Source organism: Gorilla gorilla, chromosome 2, assembly GCF_029281585.2.
Source record: "Gorilla gorilla gorilla isolate KB3781 chromosome 2, NHGRI_mGorGor1-v2.1_pri, whole genome shotgun sequence".
Classification (NCBI taxonomy): Eukaryota; Metazoa; Chordata; class Mammalia; order Primates; family Hominidae; genus Gorilla; species Gorilla gorilla.
This window is the reverse complement of record NC_086017.1, coordinates 168,066,578-168,087,701: the sequence shown is the minus strand read 5'-3', so window position 1 is coordinate 168,087,701 and position 21,124 is coordinate 168,066,578. Positions and strand designations below refer to the sequence as shown.

Sequence of the window (21,124 nt, the reverse complement as noted above, 5' to 3'; positions counted from 1 at the left end):
CATTGAATGTAAACAGACTAAACCCTCAATTGAAAGACAGAATAACTAAATGAATTAAAAAATAAGACCCTATGATTTGTTGTCTACAAGAAACACACTTCACCTATAAAGACACAATAAACTGAAAGTAAAGAGATGGAAAAAAATTCCATGCAAATGGACACAAACAAAAAAAATCGCACAAAAAATTATATTTATACCATACAAAATAGATTTCAAAACAAAAACTATAAAAAGAGACAAAGAAGTCATTACATAATGATAAAGGAGTTGATTCAGCACAAGGATGTAATAATTGTAAATATGTATGCACCCAAGACTGGAGTACCCACATATATAAAGCAAATATTACAAGAGCTAAAAAGGGAGATAGACTCTAGTACAATAATAGCTGGAGACTTCAACACCCTGCTTTCAGCATTGCACAGGTCTCCCAGATAGAAACTCAACAAAGAAACATCAGAGTTAATCTGAAGTGTAGAACAAATGGACCTAATAGAATTTTAACAAACATTTCATCCAATGGCTACAGAACACACATTCTTCTCAGCACATGAATCATTTTCAAGGACAGACCATGTAAGGCCTCAAAAAAAGTCTTAAAACATTCAAAACAATTGAAATAATATCAAGTATCTTCTCTGACCAAAATGGAATAAAACTAGATAGGAACAAGAGGTATTTTAGAAACCATACAAACGTGAAAAATTAAACAATATGTTCCCGAATAGCCAGTGGGTCAATGAAGAAATAAGGAAGTAAATTTTAAAATTTCTTGAAACAAATTAAAATGTAAACACAACATAGCAAAACCTATGGGATCCAGCAAAAGCAGTACAAGAAGAAAGTCTATAGCAATAAGCACTTACATCAAAAAAGTAGAAAGCTTCAAATCAACGTAACAATGCATCTTAAAGCAAGAGAAAACCAAGTCCAAAATTAGAAGAAAAGAAATAAAGATCAGAGCAAAAATAAATGAAATTGAGACTGAAGAAAACAATACAAAAGATCAACAAAATGAAAAGTTGGTCTCTTGAAAAGATAAAATTAACAAACCTTTAACCAAACTAATAAAGAAAAAAAAAGAGAAGACCCAGATAAATACAATCAGACATGAAAAAGGAGACATTACAACTGATAATGCAGAAATTCAAAGGATCATTAGAGGCTACTATGAGCAACTATATGCCAATAAATTTGAAAACCTAGAAGAAAGGAATAAATTCCTAGATATATACAATCTACCAAGACTGATCAATGAAGAAATCCAAAACCTGAACAGGCCAATAATAAAAGGGAAGCAAGGATGGTCCAACATATGCAAATCAGTGTGATACATTATATTAACAGAATGAAGGACAAAAACCATAGGATCATTTCAGTTGATTCTGAAAAAATGTTTGATATAATTCAACATGCCATCGTGATAAGAACCCTGAAAAAACTGGGTATAGAAGGAACATATCTCAACATAATAAAAGCCATATATAAGAGGTCCACATTTAGTATCATACTGAGCAGGGAAAAATTAAAAGCCTTTCCTCTAAGTCTGGAACACAACAAGGATGCCCACTTTGACCACCATTATTCAACACAGTGCTGAAAATCCTAGCTAGAGCAATCAGACAAGATAAGGAAATAAAAGGCATCCAAATTGGAAAGGAAGAAGTCAAATTATCCTTGTTTGCATATGATATAATCTTATATTTAGAAAAACCTAAAGACTCCATAAAAACTATTAGAACTGATAAACTAATTCAGTAAAGTTGCAGGATACAGAATCAACATACAAAAATCAGCAGCATTTCTATATGACAACAGTGAACAATCTGAAAAAGAAATCAAGAAAATTATCCTATTTACAATAGCTACAAATAAAATAAAATATCTAGGAATAAACCTAACCAAAGAAGTAAAAGTTCTCCAAAATGAAAACATTGATGAAAGAAATTGAAAAGGAAACAAAAAAATGGAAAGATATTCCAAGTTCATAGATTGGAAAAATCAATATTATTAAAATGCCCATACTACCCAAAGCAATCTACAGATACAATGCAATCACTATCAAAATACCAATGTCATTCTTCACAGAAATAACAAAAATAATCCTAAAATTTAGATGGAATCACAAAAGACCCAGAATAGTCAAAGCTATACTGAACAAAAATAACAAAACTGGAGAAATCACATTACCTGACTTCAAATTATACTACAGAGCTATAGTAAACAAAACAACTGGGTACTGACATAAAAACAGACACAGAGACCAATGGAACAGAACAGAAAACATAGAAACAATTTCATGCATCTACAGTGAACTAATTTCTGACAAAAGTGCCAAGAACATAGGTTGGGGGAGGACAGTCTCTTCAGTAAATGCTCCTGGGAAAACAGGATATCCATATGCAGATGAATAAAACTAGATCCCTATCTCTCACCATATACAAGAATCAAATCACAATGGATTAAATATTTAAATCTAAGGCCTCAAACTATGAAACTACTAAAAGAAAACATTAGGGAAACCCTCCAGGACATTGGATTAGGCAAAAGTTTCTTGAGTAATACCCCACAAGCACAGGCAGCCAAAGCAAAAATGGACAAATGGGATCACATCAAGTTAAAAACATTCTGCAGGGATCACATCAAGTTAAAAACCTCCTGCACAGCAAAGGAAAACATCAACATAGTCAAGAGACAACCCACAGAATGGGAGAAAATATTTGCAAACTATCCATCTGACAAGGGATTAATAATCAGAATACACAAGCAGCTCAAACAACTCTATAGGAAAAAATTTAATAACCTGATTTAAACAAATGGGCAAAAGATCTAAATAGACATTTCTCAAAAGCAGACAAACAAATGGCAAACAGGTATATGGAAAGGTGTTCAACATCACTGATCATCAGAGAAATGCAAATCAAAACTATACTGAGATATAATCTCACCTCAGTTAAAATGGTTTTTATCCAAATGACAGGCAATAGAAATTCTGGCAAAGTTATAGAGAAAAGCAAACCCTTGAACACTGTTGGTGGTAATATAAATTAGTATAATCAATATGGAGAACACTTTGGAGGTTCCTCAAAAAACTAGACGTAGAACTACCATTTGGTCCAGGAATCTCACTGGTAGTTATAATACTGAAAGAAAGAAAATCAGTATATTGAAGAGATATCTACACTCCCATGTTTATTGCAGCACTATTCACAATAGCCAACATTTGGAAGTAACCCAAATGTCCATCAACAAATGAACATATAAAGAAAATGGGGTAAATATACACAATGGAATACTATTCAGCCATAAAAAGAATGAGATACAATCATTTGCAACAACACAGATGAAACTGGAGGTCATTATGTTAAATGAAATAAGCCAGCCAGAGAAAGACAAATTTTGCATATTTATTTGTAGAAACTACAAAAAATTAAAACAGTTGAACTTCTGGCAATAGAGAATAGAATGGTGGTTACCAGAGTGTGGGAAGGGTGATGGGGCAGGGTTGAGGGGATGGAAAGTGGGGATGGTTAATGGGTACAAATATATGGTTAGATAGGATGAATAAAAGCTAGTATTTGATAACACAACAGGGTAACCACAGTCAACAATAATATTGTACATTTAAAAATAACTAAAAGAGTATAAATTAATTGTATGTAAAACAAAGAAAGGACAAATGCTTGAGGCAGGACACCTCATTTACCCTGACATAATTATTATACATTGTATGCCTGTACCAAAATATCTCATGTATCCTATAAATATATACCCCTACTATGTACCCACAAAAATTAAAAACAAAAAATTTCAAATAGCTAACTAAATTTTTAAAATAAAATCAAAATAAATTCTATATGTATTAATGACTCACTTGGGAAACAAAACCCAGGATACTGTATGTACTATCTAGGAATGGGACTACTTTAATAAGACTACCCAGAAACAATAAAAGATAATTATTGATTATACCAAAACAAAAAACTTCAATATGGTAAAATTTACCATAAAAAGTCAATAGATAAATTATGCATTTGAAAAAAATCGAATGTAGAATATAATATTTATACTGTATAAAATTTGCTATAAAATTATCAAGAAAAATTCCAATAATGCAATAGAAAATTTCCAGAATCTATGAATAGGTAGTTCTCAGGAAAGAAAATAAAAATATACGATTATTTTAAATTTTATCTGATTTTAAAATTTTTATCTGTTGCATACTGCTATAAAGTTAATATGATGGCTTGTTATCTTCTCTTCCAACACTAGCTTCTCTCCAGATTTCTGTAGTCTGTGGTATGCTCCCATCATTAAAGACTCCCAAACACAGGAGGTTCAGAGCCCTTTTTGATTTCCTTCTCTTCCGTGTTTACTCAGACAGATGTTCATCTCCCTGGTCTTAGGTAGTCACCTCAACCCTGATTCTATCTCACCCTTCCCACTGGGCCACGGAGAAGCCTAAATAGACACAGTGGGACAAGCATGAGCATTGAAGTCCAACCGGTTTTGCTTTTACTCTCTGCCATTTACTAGGAACGTAGTACCAGTCATGATACTTTGTGGGCCTTGGTTCTCTCCTCTGTAAGATAGGATAATTATACCTGCTTTTCATGGTCGCTATGAGAACAGATAGAAATAATTCACATAAAGTGTCTAGCACACTTAGGACTTAAAAAAATGTTCCCTTCCCTACTTCAGCTTCTTATGGTTAGTCTTGGGATTGGGATACTGGCAAAGATATTTTCAAAATGGCTACTTGACTCCAGTGTCTTGATGTTTGAAACATCTCTATTCATTACTAACAGATTAATTTGTCTAAAATTCTGCTTTTGTGATATCATTCTTCTGATTACCTATTTTATTGATCCCTTACTATCTTCAGGGAAAATTACCAACTTTTTACATTTACTGTCAAGACACTCATTCCTCTGAGGTGGAGACAAACTTTAAAACCTTGCCCAAGATGCTTCAAACACTTTAAATTTTTTCATTTGGAAAAATGAAGGACTGCCTGCAATTCTGGATTCACCTTTACAAGGAAACATAGAAGAGCACAGATATACCAAAGTAAATTTCGCCTTATTTTTCAGAAATCTTACGTTGCAGTTGAAATGTCTTTTATATATTCACTTAAGTCTTACCACACTAAATGTCAAAACTGGAAATGATGACAGCAAGTATTGACCACAGACACAGTTATCACCATAGTGATACTAATAATTAGGCATATTTGCAACTCAAAATAATTAAAACAAGATTTTGTTGTAATTATAAGTAAAAATGCAAACATTTATTCATGTACTTATATAACTAGTCACCAAAAACAGCAAAAGACTTTTCTTTACCTAGTACTTCTTTTTGCAAATCATAGCATCTGGTTTGCAAGTTTACTTCCTGTTGTCTAGATGTCCGAATCTGCTGAGATCTCAATATGGCTGCATCTGACAACAATTTCAGATTTTTCATTTCCTTTTCAAGGCATACTTTATTTCTCTGGGACACTGTCAAACTTTTATTCAGTATGTCTATTTCTGTAAAAAGAATTCAAAGTTTACAAATAGCCAATAATTGAATCATTAAACATTTCTCTAAAGATTGATTAGTTTCTTTTAGAAAATTAATAGTTGAAAGGCAAGATGACATTTCTGAGATTATAATGACATCTAACTAAAAAGTTAAATTTAAATTCAGTAGTCAGTCTGAAAACGATAAAAAAGTTTTATTGCTACATGATGCATGAAATCTTTTAACAGTATTTTTTTTAGCTTTTAAATTGTATTAAGTGGTAATACAGCCTGCTTTTTAAATACTTACATAAATGAATAATATAAGATCTGTGTAATGTTATAGGTTTTATTGAAATGATCTTTTTTTTAGGCAACATGATTCAGAAAAGTAAATTTAAATGTTCTAGCATGAGCTGGTTGGGTGGCATTTCTAACGGGTTAACTAGAATACATTCTCTACAAATTATGAAGAAAGATTTTAGGAGTAGAGTGGACAGAAGGATGTACTGTCTAAAACTAATAAATTTATGGGAAGAAAGCATTAGTTAATAATATCTTAATGATTTTAATAGTACTCTATCCCCCCCAATAAGACCAGAATTCATAATAATCATGTCATTATTCTATTTAGATTAATAAAAATCTTTATAGCTCTACTTAGATTTAAATATGCTAATTTTATACAATTTCATGAGAAATGCATGGAGCATATTATCCTTCAGAATAATTAATAAGCTCCCTGTTCATCAGTCTTTTCTGCACTATTGCCTTAAACTATCATTAAAACACATGAACACACACTCAACAAAGATAAAATAAATGCTACGAAATTTGTACAACCACAATTAATTGAATTGATGAGCATGTGATTTAGATGAAAATTTGGACAGTCTGCTTTTTCAGACATTTCACTTGGAATTCCCTTCTTTGGTTAGCCCATCCTGGACTATGTGATAGGTTCAACATGTGACGAGATGTCAAAAGTGGTTGGTTTCGTTTATTGCTCTTGGTGCCACCACAGCAGAAACAGCAACCATGTGGGCCAGTGAAGACCACAAGTAGAGATACATAGGACAGACATGCAGTAGAGGTAATTTGGCCAGCAAATGGTTATAGGAGAAGTAAAGCAGAGAGCTAGAACAGAGCACAGGAAAAAGAGCATGTTTTAAGGGATCGTGATGAGGAGGATCAGGAATGTAGTACAAGGAGAGAAAAGCAAAATGGGGTAGAAAGCATGTCTGGGAGAAAAAGTGGCATTTGTGATAGACCTGGGGAATAAGCACAAGGGGTCTGGCACTTTCTCTATGTTTAGTTTCTGCTCAAAACGGAAAACCTAGAGAAATAAATTGCAGGAACCAAGTAAGTGGGATTCTAATATAGTCCAATGATTATTTTATGTGGGATTTTTTTTTCCTCAAAATAGCTATATGCTGCTAAAAACTTATGACTATGCACCAATTTGTGTGAGGAAAACTACTAACACACAGTACATAAAATTTTTAAAAGAATGGAGTTAAAATAAGGAGGTTACAGTTTCCCTATGTACCTAAAAAGTCTTTCTGGGTATTTTTGTAGCCAAAAAGGTGGCTTCTTAAGGCTGAATAAACTATAACATACCAAAACGATATCTATGTTTAAGTCAAAATGGCACTGCACAGCACCACACACGTGGTGTCACCTATTTATCATATGCCAAAATGACACTGCTCAGGTTAGCAGGCTCTGTTAGCATACACTATACTCTAAAATAACTACTCATGTCAATGTGACTTTCTATCTAACATTTAAAGAATAAAAATCTGCAATACAAATTTATTTGTAAAATATATTCTAAGGCATGGAAAAGTACATCAAGATTTCAAAACTAACAGAAGCTATAACATTCCTAACATGGAGTTAGGAAAAAGTAAACTCAGTGGAGATGAATTAACTTACCTTTTGCAAAATAAACACTCCTTTGCCTATGGCAATCCTGGTGTCAAAGATTCAATTCTACCCTTGCCATTATACAATTCCATACTTGTAAGACATGTGTCCCGATTTGGGGTTCAGAAATTAAGATCCCCACAAGGTCAACCTATACTGGTCATTGTATCCACCTTGAACCTTTCCTGTCTCAGCACCATCCCATGAAGAAGATCCTCCTATCCTCATATATTCAGCTATCATGGCTCAAATGTTACCTCTGTGCAGAAATCTTTTTGGACCTGATCTGGATGTGATCTTCATCTTCCTGGAACTCACAGCAATTTACATCATTTGTATTGCACTGATCACATGCATACGTGTGACCTACTATTGGACTATAAGTTATTTCAGGCCATAGATAGTATCTTATTCATTTCTATTTCCCCCATAATTTCTACCATGATGTCTTAGGATTAACAAGAGCTCAATAAATGCCTAATAAATTAGTAAAGGCATTGCTGAGCAAAGCTTCTAAATTGTTTTTAATATACCACTAGTTGAAGATCCTGAATATGTGTTTATCTCAGCCTTCATTTCAGAGGCAGGCATTTTGAGCTCCACATTTTTAAATGTCAGAGTAGGATAGGCAGTTAAAACACATATCCAAAAGAAACATTTTTAATTGAATAAAATAATTGATCAATTCTATCCATAATTTCATAAATTTTGTGAAAAATGTGGACTACATTTCTAAGCCTAATTCTAGATTTGAATTTTAAAAGTTCAACAACTATTCAGTCAACAGTTGTGTTGGGAGCGGAATTCACCTGATAAGTATTTTTCCTTGGTAAAAATATATTTCCCAAAATTTTATTAAAATAAGTATGCTCTTGTTTAAGAAAATTTCATCTATAAAAACTTCATTTTAAAAAATATCAATTACATAAAGTGATATTCATTTGCTAGAATAGGAAATATTTTACTCATACCTGGTTCAGCATACATTATCAGCAAGAAAATATTAAGCAATTCCCTTTTCTAGGAATGCTGTTTCTGTTTTGGACTTTGATTTTAAAGCCTAACTTAATTTTAACATGCAAATCTTTTAAAGTAACTGAATAATATTGTGCAATATATATGGGGTTTACTACATTTATTAATTTGCTAGGGCTGCTGAAAGAAAGTACCACAGATTGAGTGCTTAAACAACAGAAATTTATTTTCTCACAGCTCCAGAGACTAGAAATCTGAGATCAAGGTGTCAGCAGGATTGGTTCCTTCTCCGACAGTGAAGGAAGGATCTGTTCCAGATCTCTCTCCTTGGCTTGCAGGTGGCTGCCTTTTCCCTGTGTATTCACATGGTGTCCATAGGTGTCTGTGTACAGATTTCTTCTTCTTATGACACCAGTCAGATTGGATTAGGGGCTACCCTGATGACCTCTTTAAAAACCTTATCTCCAAATATAGTTACTGTAGGAGGTACTGGAGATTAGGACTTTAACATTTCAGTATATGAATTTGGGGAGGGGGACACAATTCAGACCATCACACTATATTTTAGAATACTTGTTATTAAAAATGTTTGTACTATTATCAAAATTTATAGCCAATACATGCTTTTAGCTTTTAGAATAAGTGTTATCACATAATTCACTAGCTAACGCAAGTACAATTATTACTGTTAAGCTTGTGCAATCAATTTCTTTACCTTGATAAGTTTTTTGTTTTGTTATTGTCCTGTGAGCTTAGGCAAATGAACTCAAAATTATGTTAGGTCATTATATCATTAGGAAACCTCTATAACCTTATTATCAAGGCATTCTGATATTACAAATACAGTGTCATTTTTAATTCACAAAACTTCACAGCTTTATTACAATAATAGGGAAAAAGATGCAGTGACCAGATTTACTAAATAAATAAAAAAAACTACACAATTTTTTTTAAACTAAAAATGGCTGGGTGCGGTGGCTCACGCCTGTAATCCCAGCACTTTGGGAGGCCAAGGCAGGTGGATCACCTAAGGTCAGGAGTTCAAGACCAGCCTGGTCAACATGGAAAAACCCTGTCTCTACTAAAAATACAAAAATTAGCCGAGGGTGGTGGCATGCACCTGTAGTCCCAGCTACTTTGGAGGCTGAGGCAGGAGAATAGCTTGAATCTGGGAGGCAGAGGTTGCAGTGAGTAATCATGCCACTGCACTCCAGCCTGGGCAACAGAGCAAGACTCCATCTCAAAAAACAAAAAACAAACAAACAAAAAAACCTAAAAACTTTTTATTTTGAAATTTACAGAAAGTTGCAAAGAAATGTGTAGGGAGTTCCTGTTCAAACTTAACACCACCTCACTTCTCTCCTTGTTGACATTTTGTGTAACTGTAGCACACTATCAAAACTAGAAAATTGCATTGGTAAAATCCACAGAACTTACTCCGATTTTACCAATTGTATACACACTCATGTGTGTGTGTGTGTGTTATAGTTCCATGCAATTCTATCATAAATGTAGCTTCATTACATATCAACACAATCAAAATACAGAATTGCTCTATTACCACAAAGCTGATCCCTGCCATCCCTTTATAGCCAAACCTACCACTATCCCCATCATCCCTAATCCCTGGCTACCACTAATCTGTTCTCTACACTTATAATTTTGTTATTTCAAGAATGCTATATAAACAAAATCATATCTTATGTAAACTTTTGAGACTGGCTATTTTCACTCAGCATAATTTAGTTGAGGTTCATTCAAGTTGTTACATATATTAATAATTTGTTCCCTTCTGTTGCTGAATAGTATTACATGATATGGACATAGGACATTTGTCTTTCATCCATTGAAGGACATTTGGGTTGTTTCCAATTTGGGGCTATTATGACTACAGCTGCTATGAACACTTACAAGTATTTTTGAGAACACAGGTTTTCATGTATCTGGGATAAATGCTCAAGAGTGCAAATGTTGGGTCATGTGGTAAGTGCATCTTCAGTTTCAGAGGAAAATGCAAAATTATTTTCTGGAATGGCTGAATCATTTTATATTCCTACCAGCAGTGCTGAGTAAACTGGTTTCTGTGATCCATGTCAACACTTAATATGGTCAGTCTTTTCAATTTTAGACATTGTAATAAATGTGTAGTTGTATTTAATTGTGGTTTTGCATTTTGCTCATGGCTAATGATGTTGAACTTTTTTTCATGTACTTATTTGCCATCTATATATCATCTTCGGTTAAATTTCTACTGATATCTTTTGCCTATTTTCTAACTGGATATTTTTAATATAGAATTTTGGGAGTTATTTATATATTCTACATATAAATCCTTTGTTGGATATGTGATTTGCAAGTATTTTCTCCCAGTCTGTACTGTAGCTTTTTATCCTTTTTAACAGGTCTTTCACAGAGCAGAAGTTGTTGTTGTTGTTGTTGTTGTTGTTCTTGTTCTTGTTTTTTTTAGGACAGGGTCTTGCAATGTTGTCCACACTGGAGTGCAGTGGCTGCTCGCAGGTATGATCATAGAACACAGCAGCCTCAAACTCCTGGGATTAAGCAATCTTCCCACCTCAGCGTCCTGAGTAGCTGGAACTACAGGCATGTGCTACTACACTCTGCAAAAGTTCTTAAATTTTACTGAGATCCAAGTTATCAATTTTCCCTTTTAGGTACCATGATTTTAGTTCAAGTTTAAGAACTCTTTGCCTAATCCTAGGCCCCAAAGATTTTTTTCCCTAAAAGTTTCATATTTTCTATTTAAGTCTGTGGTTAATCCACTGAGTTAGTTTTTGTAAAAGTGTGCACTTTAGGACAAGGCACTTTCTCTTTTTCTTTACCTAAGGATATCCAATTGTTCCAGCATCATTTGTTGAAAAGGCTATTCTTCCTCCACTGAATTTCCTGTGTGTCCTAATCAAAAATCAGTTGAGTATATTTTTCTGGTCTAATTATGCAGATTTTTTTAAAACTACATGTGAAAACCCTTTTTGTTACTTTATTTAGGAGAAAAGCTATAAACCCATTACAATGAACCATTCTGCAACAGAAATGAGAAACGACTACGATAGAAAAAACATACGCTTTAGAATAAAAAAGAATAGTTATAGCTAACATATCTTGCTTCCTTATTCTGCTAGGCATACGGTGTGTGTGTGTGTGTGTGTGTGTGTGTGTGTGTGTGTGTGTGTTCTCATTGTATAGATGAGGACACTGAAGCCCCAGTTTTTTGTTAAGTGGCAGAGTCAGGATATAAACTTTGGCTGACTCTAGAGACCTGCTCTTAGAATGCCTATATATCTTTATGTATTAAGAATTGAAGCCAGCAACACAGAGGCCAGCGTGGTTGAGTGCAGACATATTGGTTTGTGTGGCCCTTCTCCAGACCTGGTGGTCAGTCTGTAAAAGGGCAACACTATCAAGGATCCTATGTTACTCTCCAGATTTTTCCTGATTTCTGCCAAGAGTTCTAACATTCCTGACTCTGAATAGTGTTTGTTTAATAAATTTAAGTAAAAGATGAATTAAATAATAAAGACAACTAGAAATACACATTAACAGGTTAGGATTAAGAGTGACTGTAAAGCGTTCCTCAGCTATAATTCACATCGTCCTCATCATTTTTGTGAATATCAAATCAAATATAACATTTACAAATTTTATGTTAAAATGTTCATTTCACTATTTATCCGTACTAGTCATATCCAATAGAAATATGTATAATGCAAACCACACATGTAATTTTAAATTTCCAGTAGCCATATTAAAAATATCAGAAGAAACACACAAAATTAATTTTAATAGTGCATTTTATTTCATTCCACATATCCAAAATGTTATTTCAACAAAAGGCTATATCCACATTTCTAGTGCTCAATAGCCCCATGGTTGGTGGCTAACCTATGGGAAAGCGAAGGTCTGCATGCTTCTTAGGCTCCTGGTCATCTTTTCATGTAAGTGGGATAGTTCCTCAACTTTTACTAGAATTATCCTTTAAAAACATTACATTCAATTTATTTTTTCTATACTTAAATTTAAGATATAGATTATTTGCTTAAAATTTTATGCTACAAAATTGGCATGTTTATATAGCTATTAGGATTGCTGTTAAATTTAAAATGTGTTCAAATTGATCAAAGAAACTGTAAAAAGGCAAGCATCAGCACCCTTCAAGTTTTACACATATTTGCACGTTTGTACATCCATGCCCTGGAAATTTGATTGCTGTGATAGCACTAAGAAGAAAGTTTTTTAAAAGGCAAAAAAAGCTCTTATAATAATATAGCTTCAGTTTGACACACCCCATCTGTTGTGTTCACCAAGCTCTTGCTTGGGAATTGAATATACTGTCCTCATGTGTGCATTTCCACCTTTGAGCTTCTGTCATCACCACTGTGTAACTTCTAAACAAGGTCCTTGAGCTTCTGAGGCAAAAGTGATATACTATAATGGTAAATATAAAAGTCAAGGGTTGAAAACTAACTCCTATTTCTTCGTGTTTGATAAAATATAAAATGTAACACTTGCAAATGAAAAGCAAAATGGGCATATACTTTGATTCTGCAATTCCACTTCTAGGAATTAACTACGTTAAAGAAAAAAAACAGGATAAAATCCTCAAGATGCATGTATAAAGATGTTCAGTGATGCCTTATTTACAATAGCCAGACTATAATCAACCTACATGTTCATGAATAGAAAATTAGTTAAATAAGATACATACCTATAATAAAATACTGTCAACATAGTTAATTGGCATGACTATATTTTCATGATATATTTTAAGTGTATATGTATGTATATATATATGCACAGAAAGTTTAGAAAGCTCTGTATCAAAATGTTAACAGCAGTTATCTCTGTGTCATGATATTACAGATGACTTATGTCAATGTTTCTTTTTTTTGCCCCTTTTCTGTATTTTCTATGTTTTTATATTGAGGTTGTTTTATGTTTATGATTCCAACAATCCTTAAAGCCTTTTGAATTTGGGAAAAACTAATTATTAAGTGTTTATATTTTCCTCTTATAAATTCAATAAAAAACTTCCAAACTGATTTTTAAAATCCAATTTGGAATTGTACTACTGATAATAGCCTACATTAAATTTGCTTTTGGTTTTCAAGAAAGTGTAGCTAATGAATGAAGCCTCTGCTCCCTTTCCAGATTACAGAATATGTAAGCGTTACTAAGAAACCTTAGAGAATACTCAGAAGTTCCAAAACCTAATATAAATATTATCAGGAATCTGACTATGAAAATGTGGGTGTACTTTTACTTCCATTTCAATTCCACAAAGTTCACTGAGCACCTACTATGTGACAGGTTCAATTCTCTTAAAACACTAGTAATACAGCACTCAGCAAAACAATCAAAATTCCTGTTTTCACTAAGATTACAACCAGTAGGAGGAGACTGGCAGTAAACACATACATCAATAAATGAATATTTCTGGTAGTAGTAAATATTATTAAAATTGAAAGAGAAAATCAGGATAGACAAGGACTATAAAGGAAGACAACTTTAACTAGAGCAGTCAGCAAAGATGTTTCTGAGGAGGTGACATTTGAACTGAGACTTTCAATTACAAGAAGGGACAGCTACTTGTTTGGGAGACCCTTAGTCAATTTCACATGCATAAATCTGAAGGGCCTCCCTCTTTTCACATATTGTACAGTCATGGCCACAGGTCACATTCAGGGAGAATAAAGTGAGTGAAGTTTTCTGAGGGAGGAGGGTTGTTCCTCTACACAAAGGGGATGTCAGTGTCTCCTTGTTTGTTATTTTTCTAAGATTATGATACACTGCACTATATAACTGATATAACTGTTCCCAGCTATGTGGTTTAATTAACAGTCCTAAAATGGATAGTTGGCTTAAAAGTTTCCTGAAAAAGAAAACATGGATTACAGAAAATATTAATAATGCAACACAAATGTAAACAAAAACATTAGAGCTGATGTCTCTCCAGTTCTAGTATGATTGAATTCACAATTATTGATATTATGAGGTAAATATTCTATAAGATGTGACAAGACACTCAAAAATGAGAACATTACCAAGACGACTATTTTACATGTACATTCATATTTTTTATATGAATACCTCATTACAAAGAATAAAATTAAAGAGACTGACAAATACTAAGTGTTGGCAAAGATATGCAGCAACTAGAGGTCTCATACACTGCTGGTAAAAATGTGAAAGGAACAACCACTTTGGAAAAGTCTTGGGTAGTTTCTTAAAATGTTGAATATACTCTACTATACAATTCAGCCATTCCACTCCTAGGTATTTACCCAAAAAATAACAAAAACATATATCCAAAAAAAGACATATATGAATGTTTAAATAATGGAAATGATGCATAATATATAGTATATTTACAAAATGAAATATAATTATGTAAAGTATATCTGTATTATTAACTGTGGCAGAAACAAGATTCCTCTGGCACAGATATGCAGATACTGGCAGTTAAAAGTCAGTAGAAGAACACTAAAAGTCCAAAGAATATGACTAGCGACTAGCACACTCTCAGTGTCTGCTCCATTTTTGTTTGTTTGTTTGTTTGTTTGAGACGGAGTCTCACTCTGTCACCCAGGCTGGAGTGCAGTGGCATGATCTCTGCTCACTGCAAGCTCTGCCTCCCGGGTTCACGCCATTCTGCTGCCTCAGCCTCCCAAGCAGCTGGGACTACAGGTGCCCGCCACCACGCCTGGCTAATTTTTTGTATTTTTAGTAGAGACAGGGTTTCATCATGTTAGCCACGATGGTCTCGATCTCCTGACCTCGGGATCTGCCCGCCTCGGCCTCCCAAAGTGCCGGGATTACAGGCGTGAGCCACCATGCCCAGCTGCTCCATTTAATAATATAGATACCCCCCTTTTTTTTTTTTTTTTGAGACAGAATCTCACTCTGTTGCCTAGGCTGGAGTGCAGTGACATGTTCACTGCAACCTCCACCTCCCAGGTTCAAGTAATTCTCATGCCTCAGCCTCCCCAGTAGCTGGAGTTACAGGTGCGCACCACCACACCTGGCTAATTTTTGTATTTTTAGTAGAAAGAGGGCTTTGCCATGTTGCCCAGGCTGGTCTCCAACTCTTGAGCTCAAGCTATTGACTTGCCTCAGTCTCCCATAGTGCTAGGCATGAGCCACCACACACGGCCTAATATAGATATACTTTTTACATGTTTGCTATAATATTCCTCTATTTGCCTAAATTTAATTATTAAAGTTAAATTACAAATTTAAAAGCATATTGTCATATAAAAATGCATTTCTGAACGCACATATTACATAACAAATTGTTAGTAAGTGAAATTAAAGTTTCGTGGTTTAACATGATTTTTTTCCAATATTTAACTATGAAAGTTTTAAAACATATACAGAAGTTAAAATTATTGTATACTGGACACAAATATACACACTACTTAGATTCTACAATTAATATTTTACTATATTTTCTTTGTCATGTAACTATATACCTATCAAATACTTTATACATCCATCAATCCATCCTGTGAATATCAAGGTAAGTTGCAGACATAAATACACTTCTCTCCTAAACATTTCATCATACAGATAGAGTTCAACATTTGCATATATTTCTTTTTATTTTTGAGTAAATTTACCTACAGAATTGTACAAATCTCAAGTGCACCAATAGATGAGTGTTGGCAAATGCATCCACTGTGTAATGCAAACCCCTATCAAAACATAAAGAATTACTATCATCAAAGAAAGTGCCTTTGTGCTTTTCCAGTCAATCCTACCCTCCATGGCAACCATTTTTTCCCCAGTGTAGATTAGTTTTGCCTGTTTCTAGAACATCGTATAAATGAAATAATACAATATGTATTATTTGTGTAAGGCTATTTTCAAGTACCATAATATTTTTAAGGATTATCCATGCTACCACATTATCTGCAGTTCGTTATATATCCCACTGAATATATTCAATTGTTTTCTTTTAGAGAACCCATTCTACTACTGATGTACTCCTGAGTTTTTTGCAGTTTTAGGATATTTTGAATTAAGCTTGAATAAAGTTGCCGAATATTCTCATATAAGTATCTTGTGGACATACATTTTCACATTTCCTGGGTAAATACCAAAGGGTGGAATTTCAGGGACTTCGGATAGATGTATATTTAGTTTAATGAGAAACTGTCAGATATTTTCTCTAAGTGGCTGTAGCATTTTACATTCTCACCAATTTGTAAAAGGATTCCAGTACTCTATTTCCTCAGTAACATCTGCTGCCATCAGACTGTTTCATTTTAGTCAATCAGACGAGCTAATAATGTTGAGAACATTTTTGTGTCTTTATTGGCCATTTATGTATCTTCCTGTGTAAAGTGTCTGTTCAGATCTTTTGGTCATTTTTGATTGAATACTTTTATTATTGACTTGTAGGCATTCTTTATGTAACTGGGACAACAGTTCTTTGTCACACATTTTGTAAATATTTTCTCTGATTTAACTATTCATTTTCATACTGATAGCTTCTGATGAACAGATGTTTTAATTCTGATAAAGTCTAATTCACCAATTTTCATTCTTTTATAGTTCTTACTTCTATGTCCTATCCATGAAATCTTCATTTACCATCAAGTTATGAAGATATTTTGCTATGTTTCTTCTAGTAGTTTTATAATTTTATCCTTTGCATTTAGGCTTATGATTTATCCTAAATTAATTCTCATGTACGGTGTGAGGCAGAAGTTGAGGTATATTTTTCTACATGGGTATTCAGTCGTTCCAGCACAATTTGTTGAAAGACTTTCTTTTTCCCATTGGATTGTTTTGGTGCCTTTGTCAGAAGTCAATTGATTATATAAGTAGGGTCATTTACCAGGCTATCTTGTTCTATTCATCTTTGTTGATCCATATGCCAGCACTATACTGATTTGATTACTGTACAAATCTTAGATGATGTTTAAAATGCCATCTTTTGGATTGTTTGAATACTTTTTAAAGAGTTATCTTTTAAATTATGTATTAGCTTTTTAGCTACATGTTTCTGTATTTAATTTTTTAGTAGTTGCTCTAGAAATTATAATATACTTACTTAATTTATTGGTTTAAATAAAATATTCTACCATGTCACATAAAATACAAATATAGTCCAACAAAATGAATCCATTTATCCACCTCTCCATCCTTTAGACTCTAGTTGTCATGTTACATTGACATACTTTATAAGCCCCACAAAATAATAATGCTTGCTTTAAATAAGCATGTGAGTTTTAAAAAAAAATTTAAAGGAAAAGGAGTCTTTTATATTTACTCATATTTGTCACTTATGGTGCATTTTATTCTTTCCTGAGGATGCTGGGGCTCCATTCATTTTTTTTCAATGTTTATCTCTCTTCTTCAAATTGAATAATTTCTATTGATTTATCTTAAAATTCACTGATTCTTTTTTCTATAAATGCAATGTGCTATAAAAGTCCATCCAGCCTTATATATGTGATTAGGACCCATGCATAATTTGGTAGGCATCTGAACGTTCAGTGCTCCAATTTAACTGGAAAAGCTGTGAAATGCAGTTGTTCTGCCAAACCACACTTCACTCCTTTCATCTTCCTTTCTAGGGAAATATTTTAGTTTGTCAGTTATCATTGAATAACTCGAGGCTGATTTGTAGATTTTATCCAATGTCAAAAAAGTCAATCTTGCCTTTTTCAAGCCACTTCAAATAACTATGGAAAATATTATCACCCCATAAAGTATATTGTTTTACTCCTAAGCAAGGGTGAAGAATCTGAGTATCATGTGCAAGACTCAAGATGATGCTTAGGACAGAACATGCAGAGTAAAAATAGTTTCCTTCCATATCCAGGTAATAGAAAGCTGACAATTGTAGTCCTGTCTTTATGGGATGAAAACAGTCCCTTTAAAATAAGTTTTCTGAAAGTGAGAACAAATAGATAATAACTCTTCTGGTAACATATTATGGTACACTGGCCAGTATGCTTTCGGCGATTAAACATAATCCCGTGAATCAGATTAATTCACTTGCTGAGTGTTCATTTGCGGCATCCCACTGGAATTTGTGCTAGCAGTTTGAGCACTAGTTCTGTGTGCCTATGAACTTAATGCTGCTATTGTCTCATTCTGACTTCATGGAGAATTAATCCCACCTTTAAGCAAAGGCTACTATGTTAATGGTATTTTCTGTGCAGAAATTAAATTTTATTTTCAGCATTTAGCCCAGGAATTTTTCCAGTAGGTGCTCAGCTATTTAAAAACAAAACTATTCTCAAACATTCATCATTAGACAACTGGAGTTTTTGTTGATTTTGTAACCTACAAAAATGGATAGGCTGTTGAACATTCCACATTCAAAAGTTTTGTAGGGTGGTGGGAAATGGGGGATCTTCAATGTTTATTTTAAAATAAAATAAAATAAGTTCTTGACTTTAAAAAAAAAAGTCCATCCAGTGAAATTTTATTTCAGACACCATATTTTTCAATTCTTGAATTTCTCATTTTTTAATAGTTGCTTACTCAGATTTTCTTTTTATTCATTACTAGCATATTTTCCTTTATATCCTCGAGCATTGTTATGATAGCTAATTTGAAATCCTGGTTAGCTAATTATATCATCTGAGTCAACTGGTCTCTATTCTTTTGGATATGAGTAATTTTGGATTGTATACTGAACATTGTGGGTGTTATGTTATAGAGACTCTGGATTCTTATTATGTTCTTCCAAAGAGTATTTATTTTTTTCTTGTATTATTTTAACAAGAAGTTAATCTGGCTAAACTTAGAGTGTTAAATCTGTTTCTCATAGGGTAGGTGACAGCTAAAATATCAACTACTTTAGTTTTAGATGGACTATTTAGCATCTTCATTGAGCACATGTATTTCAGGGATAAGCCTGCCTGAGATTTGGAAAGAGTTTATATGCAAAATTTGAGCTCTCTTTCTCTGGCTTTCACTTCTCTGGGATATCCCTTACTTCTCAGAGGCTGAGGTTGCCTTGATCTCTATCCTCTAGTCTACAGTTTTCTATCAGATTTTTAGCTTCTTTGCATGGAGCAAACTGTACCTTGCTCTCAGTCCAATATCCTTAAAAAGAAAAAATTCACTCACTGCCATGCATTTTTCAACATTAATAAAAACCTTTAATGGACTATTTTTTAGAACAGTTTTAGGTTCACAGGAAAATTGAGCAGAAAGTACAGAGAATTCCCATATCCCCCTCTCTCCACACATGCAAAAGCTCCCCCACTATGGACACCCTGTGGGAGAGTAGTACTTGTTACAACTGATGAATCAACATTATTATTACTACCCAAAATTTATAGTTTACATTAGGGTTCAGTCTTCATGTTGTACATTCTATGAACTTTGACAAATGTATAATGACATGTCTCCACTACTGTAGTATTGTACAGATTAGTTTCACTGCCCTAAAAATCTTCTTTGCTCTTCTCATTTATCCTCTGCCTGGAACTCACGGCAACCACTGATCGTTTTACTGTTCCATAGTTTTGTCTTTTCCAGAATGTCATATAGTTGGAATAATATAGTACGTAGCCCTTTCAAATTGGCATCTTTCACTTAGTATGCCTTCTTTTAATTTTTGATACTGCCTCCATTATGTGTTTGCTTTGGGTCACTCTTTATTGTCTTTAGGTAGCTATTTTTCTAGAATTAAAGTTGTTATCTATAAGAAGGCTGACCTAATATGAGCTACTTAGTCATTAAGAGAAGAGGAGTTTTAAAAACATAGATTACTACTTTTAACAGTAATGAACAGACTTCCGGCCACAGTTCAGGATAGATGTATCATAGATTATCTTAGATAAACCTATAATAATTAAATTTCAGAGTTGAAATAGATCTTAATGGTCATCTACTCTAACAAGTGATAACAAAGTTAATCCTAATTCCCATCAAATAAAATGAAATATCATTATTTTATTACTTATGATGTACCATTTACCAAAAAGGGACAATTATATTCTAAATATATGTAACAAACCTGTCAAGGCTGTTTCACTTATAGATTTAATTTGCAGAAAAACTTCTCCTTTCAATGAAGTCCAGTTTTGGTAATTATCATATACTTCATTTTTAATACTGGTTAGTTCCCTTTTAGTAAAAGTAAGTAATGAAAGAGTCTTATTCCAGAAATATTTGTACTCTGACAATCTTTGACTGCAAAGTAAAAAAAAAAATAGGATTTTAAAAAATAGTAAGCATAACAAACATTTCTTCAAAAATAGTTTTAGAGTGACCATATAATCTAGTGTCTAATTGGAGACAATTCTGGAACCAAAAGAAGGTGGTATTCATATTATGCTGAGACAAAACACAAACTAGGAATATCTCAGATAGACTGAAGTGTATGGTCACTCTAACTCATTTCCATTTTGCCATTATTTTAACTACAAAGAAAGATAGCTAACTACCTTCATATACATTTGTTCTATTAATCTTTTTTTATTCAACCGTAAACATTTAGTGAAGAAAATTAGGTCAGAGAAATTTAGTCTTAGATCCTAAATGACAATCTTAAAGTCTTATACAGCATTTGTCCCGCATACCACAGTTATATAGGTAGTGAAAAATCTGGGGTAATAATAAATAAAACAATTCAAAGTGATTGATCCAGTGCATTTGCTTCATAAAATCCAACAGCTCAAAGTAATCACATTTTTGTCATCTCAGTGATTTTATTCTGGTTTTAA

General features: G+C 33.3%; 1 protein-coding gene across 2 annotated transcripts in view; it reads right to left on the bottom strand.

The window, feature by feature from the left end:
- Nucleotides 1-21,124, bottom strand: part of LEKR1 (leucine, glutamate and lysine rich 1) — a 223,055-nt gene that overhangs the window by 101,074 nt on the left and 100,857 nt on the right. For both annotated transcript variants that reach the window (XM_004037896.4, XM_055381886.2), the window contains 2 exons: nucleotides 20,416-20,591; nucleotides 5,352-5,537 (listed from right to left, as the gene is read on the bottom strand). In XM_004037896.4, coding sequence (XP_004037944.1) covers nucleotides 5,352-5,537; nucleotides 20,416-20,591 — 362 coding nt within the window. The remainder of the gene's footprint in view (nucleotides 1-5,351; nucleotides 5,538-20,415; nucleotides 20,592-21,124) is intronic.